The sequence below is a fragment of the Kryptolebias marmoratus genome, linkage group LG8 (genome assembly GCF_001649575.2).
Source record: "Kryptolebias marmoratus isolate JLee-2015 linkage group LG8, ASM164957v2, whole genome shotgun sequence".
In the NCBI taxonomy this organism is placed as follows: domain Eukaryota; kingdom Metazoa; phylum Chordata; class Actinopteri; order Cyprinodontiformes; family Rivulidae; genus Kryptolebias; species Kryptolebias marmoratus.
The window spans coordinates 5,140,672-5,148,116 of record NC_051437.1 but is presented as its reverse complement, the minus strand read 5'-3'; the positions used below and the strand labels follow the sequence as shown (position 1 = coordinate 5,148,116).

Genomic DNA, 7,445 nt, shown 5'->3' with positions numbered 1-7,445 from the left:
CCTGCTCTGAGTGACGACTTGGAGCTGCTTCGACCCCCCCCCCCTTTTTTTTTCTTATTCGTTTTGCAATCGAACCTCAGGAATGATTAAACTGTTCTGAAAATGGTCTCGCAGGGCACTACCTCCTCCCTAAAGCTTACTATTTCTATTTTAAAACACAGAGTAGCCCACATTTTGAAAATAATTTACAATACTTTTTTAAGATGTCCCGAACGTGTATCTCGTTTAGAATAACTGCTTTTTTCAAAGAGTAAGGGTATACCTGGCAGCTGTCCATGGTGCTGACATTTCACTACTCGTGCCATTTTGTACTTTGATATTATTATTATTATTATTATATGTCACTTTATAAGCAGTGTAAAACAGAAACACACAAAATAAAAGAGTACAAGAAAACTGCTGCTTGTAACTAAAAAGCCCTGCATGTTTTGTGTCAGTGAAAGCAACTCCCATCCACACAGCTGTGGCAGCGGAGGGATACTCCTGCCTGCCTTCACGCAACGCTGCGCCTCTACAACAGGGAAGGAAAGATGGAAAAGTAGAGGCGCACACTTTAGTCCAATTCAAAGCCCCGACAACAGAGTTCATTTTCAAAGCTAAGTGTAGAAGGAAACCCTCTATAAAATAATCTATAAAGTGTGGTCAGAGCGGAGTTCATGAAGCGTCTCGCTTTCCAGAGTCGATTGTGCTGCAAGATGGGAAGAGAGAAAAGGATATGCGGACTACTTGCCGACGCGCAGTGACATTGATCTACAGTGCTCCATGATCAGGGCCATCTTTGGTCGTCCTCGCCGGTGACAGTTTGGACGATATTTCCCATTGGTCACTAAAGCCTAATGGTTAATACATAACATTTACCACCAAAGAGCCGATTAAAGCTGCTGGCTTGAGAACGGGAGAAGATTGTATTCCTGCTTTTAGACTCACTGGCGTTGTTTTTCCTTCAGCACCTTCATTTCTCAAGGCAGAAAAAAAAGAAGAGAGAGGGCGAGACGGGAGAGGCGGTGATACAACATGGATGAGGAATATGATGTGATCGTTTTGGGCACCGGACTCACAGTAAGTAGTCAAGCTGGGTTTGGGACAGGAAGGAGCGGCTGTGGGAACTTTCAGCTGCTGGTTTTACATTCAGAGCAGGCCCGCTGCCGCCTCCTAAACCTGGAGCACCGAGCTTTCTGCATCTGTTTGCTATTATATCAGAAAAACGGGTTCAGTGAATTAAATATATATATAAGTAAATGTAGTAATGTTCTTCTCCGTTACAGAAAGTGGTGTATTTTTATTGTTTTTCTTTTTCTTTTTTCCTTCACGGGCTCACAGCCGGTGTAGTGTAGTGTTACACCCTCTCGCATCTTTTAGGCGTAACCCCCTCCGTGTGCCATGGTCCTCTTTGCATACACACACACGCACGCACACCCACCCACACACACACAGGCCTCCATCGCGAGGATGTCGCGGGCCGTAGCGCCGCTTTTTATTCACGGCTGGCCGCAATTACTTTCACTAAACACACCCAGTGCGGCAGAACTGCGCCAGGGACGCGTTAGGTGGGAATAATGGGAATAATGGAAATAAAGGGATGTATGTTTGCAGCCGTTTAAACAGACATCATGGTCGGTTCAACACTGCGGTGTCAAATATCCCTGTCAATTACTGTCCTTTTTTCTTTGCTGATATTTGACATTATTATTATTATTATTATTATTATTATTATTGCGTGGACTTTTACGCATGCTCATACCGCTTCTTCAGTCCCTGTCAAAGCCTCCCAGCTACTGTTTCCAATCAATCAGTTAATCAATCCAATCAATTTTTTAGATGTTTTTATCTATAACACAAATCAAGTGTTATAGACCTTAGACATTATTTGACTTGGTGCTCTCTCTAATAAATCTGTAAATGAAAAAGGCTTTGTTGGGTTTCCTCATTTATTCTTTGAGTGCTGATTCAGCAATCACACAGTTGGTTTAGTTTTTTTTCTTACATTTTTTGCAACCTAAGTACTTCTGCATAGTTTATGCTGTGTTAGCCATTCATATATCAAATACTCAAATCCTCCATGAGATGGGTGCTGTGACTTTTTGTAACTTTTATACTTTTCAAAATATTTAACATTTTTTACACATATTTTCCCCTTAATGCAATGAGATCTTTAACTAGCCCTTTGCTAATTTTAGCATTTCTAGCTAGTGTTTTGCTACTTTAAGGTTTCAGCTAACCTTTTACTACTTTAGCTAGCCTTTTGCTACTTTCAGCTGCCATCCTGCTACTTTTAGCTTTAAGCTAACTTTTTGCTAGTTTTAGCTTTTTGTTTGCCTTTTGTTTACTTTAAACTATACTAGGTTGTTCCTACTTTAAGCTGTCAGCTATCCTTTTCTACTTTTATCTTTTTTTTTTTGCTGCTGCTTTTAGCTGCCATTTTGCTACTTTTTAGCTTTTAGTTATCCTTTTGTTAACTTTAAAATATACTAGGTTTGGTACTTTGAGTTTTTTCCTATCCTTTTCTACTTTTAGCTATCGTTTTGCTGCTTTTAGTGTTTTGCTGTTTTTATCTTTTAGCTAACATTTTTCTCCTTTTGACTATTAGCCAGTGCTCTGCTTTTTTAGCTTTAACAGCTGAGTCATAGCCTTAACAAATTTTAGCAAAGTCATCCAGCATTCAGAATTCACACTGCAGTTTCTCTCATCTTTATTTAATGTTAATAATATTATGTATTTGAGAGTCCATTGATGATTTTTGGTGTCTTATCTTTTGTTTTTGTTTTTGTTTTTGGCAGGAATGCATTCTGTCCGGGATCATGTCTGTGAATGGGAAAAAGGTTCTGCACATGGACAGGAACCCCTACTATGGTGGGGAGAGCTCATCTATTACTCCCCTGGAGGAGGTATGGGGCTCCAGGGATCTTTAAAAAGCAAATCAGTATAGTTTTTATGTCCTTCAGTCTATCCCTTTCTGCTTCCAGAGCAATCAGCTGCAGCTACTTTATTGCATTCGTTTGCTGACAGCCTTATCCATCTGACTGTGTGAGTCCAATAGATTTTATGTTGAAATTTGTTTCCTGTTGTCTCCTGCAGCTGTACAAGCGCTTCAGTCTCCCTGATAGTCCACCGGAGTCCATGGGCAGGGGAAGAGACTGGAATGTTGACCTCATCCCCAAGTTTCTCATGGCCAATGGTCAGTGTCTGATTACGTGTGTTTAAAATAACCCTAACCCTTAATTTAAGGTTTCTCAGACATTAAGGAGATAAGTCAAAAGTGAGTACAAAGGTGCATCAAGTTAAATGTTTACTAATCAAACCATTCAGGTGTGTTTTTATCTTAGTCACATATCATAAGGAGAAAGAGTGATAGTGTTTTTGTCTGCATGTGTGTGTGTTTGTTTGAATATCGTGTTAGCTAATTGACAAACCACTACATGGATTTTAATAAAACTCTCACAAAGTAATCATTGGATTCACATCTACAAGTGATTAACCTTTGGAGTCAGCCCCATTCAAGATGGCCACCACAAACTAAGCAACATTAGAAAACACAAAACTGGCTCTAACTCAGTCAATTTTACAGATATTGAGTTAACATTTGGTGTCGTAGCAGCTGAGTCATCCTCAACGTATCCTTCATGTGCGTACTGATTGTGTGATATCTGTTTTTGCCATTAACTACTGAAGTTGACTCTGTCTGTTAGTAAAATATCTCATGAACCACTGGATGTTATTTTAATGACACTTGCAAAAAATAATCATTAGTTGTAGATCTACAACTGATTACTTTTTGGAGTCAACCCAAATTCAAGATGGCTGCTGCGGACAATTATTATTGGAAACACAAAAATAGCTATAACTCAGTCAGTTGTACTTTCAGTTTCTATGCACCACAAATTTGGAACAAACTTCCAGAAAACTGTAAAACAGCTGAAACACTGGGTGCCTTTAAATCTCAACTTAAAACCCACCTGTTTAGAGTTGCTTATGGCTAAATTAGGGTTAGAGTGCAGGTTTTTGATGTTTGTCTCTTTCTTACTGTTTATTCATTGTCACATGCTGTTTTTATTTTGTTTTTTAATTATGTAAAGCACCTTGAAATGCCTTGCTGCTGAAATGTGCTATACAAATAAAATTTGATTGATTGATTGATTGATTGATATTGAGCTAGATCTTGGTGTGGTAGTAGCAGAGAATCGTTCACATACATACTCCGATCACTAGACATCTGCTTATAACTTTTTAATTAACTCTTGGTGTCAAAACTTTTTGTGTGTTAACAAAATATCCCATCAACCATTGGACAGATTTAAATAAAACTTTCAGAAAGTAATCATTGAGTGCACATCTACAACTAATTAACTTTGGCAGTCACCCTAGTTCAAGATGGCTACCCCGATAATTCACATTAGATGAGCAAAAATGTCTCTAACCCAGTCAGTTTTACAGAAATTGAGCTAAAAACTAGGGATGGTAGTAGCCTAGAGACATCCTCAACACATAGTTAAAGAGCTAAGATATCTTTCTGTATCTCACGTAACATTATTTACAAGGTTTGATCAAAACAGCCATAACTCTGCCCCTTCTTATCATAAGCTAATCTTAGCTTAAAACTCTGGCATGAAGGGCAGCAGGCGATATGCTTTCTTTCAAGGAATGCTAAGCCTTTCTTTAATTTTTGTCATTACAGGTCAGCTTGTGAAGATGCTGCTATACACAGAAGTGACACGGTACCTGGACTTTAAAGTGGTGGAGGGAAGCTTCGTCTACAAGGGAGGAAAGATCTACAAGGTGCCGTCTACTGAGACTGAGGCACTAGCTTCAAGTAAGACATCCAGATGTGTCTTATAACAGCGAAAAATATCAACTGACTGCTTTGTTGACTTCAGATTTAATTTTGTGCCTGTGTTTGGATTTCCAGATCTGATGGGAATGTTTGAGAAGCGGAGGTTTCGGAAGTTTTTGGTCTTTGTTGCCAACTTTGACGAGAACGACCCCAAGACTTTTGAGGGTGTGGATCCTAAAACCACAACGATGAGAGATGTTTACAAGAAGTTTGACCTTGGTCAGGATGTCATTGACTTCACTGGCCACGCCCTGGCCCTCTACAGGACAGATGAGTAAGAGCAGCAACAAAAAGTCAAAAGTCACAGATTGACAAGTGTTTGGAGCCTTTTTTGAGTAACTTTACTGTAAATGTTCTTTTTAAACTCTGTACAATATAAACTTACAATCAGTCAGTTTCCATTTGCTGATATTTTGACACCTCAGTTTGTTTCATTTTCATGAAAATTTATGTAGAGCAAATTCAACTCAGCTTCTTTATTGTTTTCACCTCAGATATCTTGATGTTGCCTGTTTGGATACGATCAACCGTATCAAACTGTACAGTGAATCACTGGCGCGTTACGGGAAGAGCCCTTACCTCTACCCCTTGTATGGTCTGGGAGAACTGCCACAGGGATTTGCCAGGTTTCCATTTCAATTTTGATCATCATGATGGAATTTAGAGTCTTTATTAGTAAACAAAAAGCCATACTGATTTATTATTTATTTTTTTAGGTTGAGTGCAATCTATGGAGGAACATACATGCTGAACAAGCCAGTGGATGAGATAGTGATGGAGGGCGGTAAAGTGGTTGGAGTGAAGTCTGAGGGCGAGGTACGGTCACTCTAATCTACTGCCCAAAATAACCCAAGTTTGACTATGTTGGCCCAAACTCCGTACAAATTAAATGAGTTTATTCATCTAAAAGGAAATCATTTTTCTTCCACAGGTGGCTCGTTGTAAGCAGCTCATCTGCGACCCCAGTTACATCTCAGACCGTGTCCGCAAGGCGGGTCAGGTGATCCGTGTGATCTGCATCCTCAACCACCCCATCAAGAACACTAATGACGCTAACTCCTGCCAGATCATCATTCCTCAGAATCAGGTTAACCGTAACTCAGGTGAGCAACATTAGCACATTGAACATACCGGACTTGGAAGGAAGTTGTTATTTTGAACTTTTCATTTTTAGTTTCCATAATAATTCTAACCAGCTGAGACTCTGAACTACAGACCAGTCAGATGTGTTTTTTACGTCGAGTATGAAGTGAGGAAAGGTGATAACAATAAAAATAAATTAAAAAAAAAGAATCAAAAATGTAAGTTCACTCTTTTCTGTATCACTAGTAAGAAAACTGTAAAGGAGAAAATAATAACAGAAAAAAAGCTGTTCAATTATTCTGGAAAAGAACACATTTCTAAAGCTCGTTGAGACTTTTCAGAGGCACAAACTTTCAGTCAACACTTTCTCGTGGCTTAAAGAAACAAAAAACACAGGATGAATTCATTTTAACTTCCAAATCAGAACAAAACCAGAAGGCAAACAAGTTATTTAATAAAATCTTAACCCCTGATGGACTTTCTGCAGCCTCTGCTCACAGCATCGTTCTGTCTCAGTACCAGTCAGCCCTGTTAGCTCATCAGATGGAGGTTCAGAGCTGCTCTGGACAGAATTATATTTTAACAGCTTTACTCCAACTCTATACCAGCAAAACTAAACATTGCACAGACGTTAGTTTACCGACAGAAAAAATAAATAATGTAGAGCTGACTCTGAGTAATTTAGAAAGTCTCCACTGTCAGGAGAAAGTGTTGTCTGATTTATTGACTCAGCCTGCCAGTCCTCTGGTTTGCAGCACATCAACGAAGCCTTGGTGGCGTAAGAGAGCGGAGCTAAGTTCCATGTTGGGATTAGGTAACCATGGAAATCTAAAAATGACCTTTTGAGCAGCAGAAATGAATACATTACTAATATTATAATATTGCTCTGTTAACATAAATATCAAACTATGTAGATTTTATTTCCTATGATTATTATTAATGTAGATTAAACCGTGTGTAAACATGTCTTTTGTAGGCAGTTAGGGGCTTTTTGGGCCCCCTGCTGGCCTTGGGGCCCAAAGCAGTCACAATCTCATGCCTTGATGGTTGTCCACATAGCAGAACTGACTTCTTTCCAAAATAGCTGATTTTCTGTAATCATTAAAACGAACAATGGTACACCATCAATCCACAACTATGATCTGTTCTTGTTTTTATAATTTTCACTCAAGACAATAGTTTTAATTCTAGTCATTTTTAGTGGTTGTTTTGATTTAGTTTTTTTTTTTTTTTGACAGAAGAGCTCAAGTCCCTCATCATGTCATATTTTTGGCGTACTACAAAGTAAGTTTGACATAGCCACACATTTCTTTTGCAGAGTTTGGTTTGAAAATGTCAGGATTCGTAAATATTCTAAAATGAGCAGCTCGGCGTCAGACAGACACGGGAGACCAAGATAATAGGAAGTGAGTTTATTTTACAGTGAATAGGGAGCAGGAATAATTACAGGAACCAGAAACCTGGAAGCAGAGGACGTGGTAAGTATTTCCTTGGTGAGGAAGGCAGGTAAGTATTATATCCACAGGTGGGAGGC

At 39.0% G+C, this 7,445-nt stretch overlaps 1 protein-coding gene across 1 annotated transcript in view; it reads left to right on the top strand.

The window, feature by feature from the left end:
• The first annotated feature begins 524 nt into the window (after window positions 1-524).
• The window catches only part of gdi1 (GDP dissociation inhibitor 1), a 12,338-nt gene continuing 5,417 nt past the window's right edge, over window positions 525-7,445 (top strand). Inside the window, exons 1-8 of the mRNA XM_017419184.3 lie at window positions 525-1,059; window positions 2,778-2,885; window positions 3,076-3,175; window positions 4,673-4,807; window positions 4,904-5,102; window positions 5,323-5,454; window positions 5,545-5,644; window positions 5,760-5,931. Coding sequence (XP_017274673.1) covers window positions 1,015-1,059; window positions 2,778-2,885; window positions 3,076-3,175; window positions 4,673-4,807; window positions 4,904-5,102; window positions 5,323-5,454; window positions 5,545-5,644; window positions 5,760-5,931 — 991 coding nt within the window. The 5' untranslated portion in view covers window positions 525-1,014. The remainder of the gene's footprint in view (window positions 1,060-2,777; window positions 2,886-3,075; window positions 3,176-4,672; window positions 4,808-4,903; window positions 5,103-5,322; window positions 5,455-5,544; window positions 5,645-5,759; window positions 5,932-7,445) is intronic.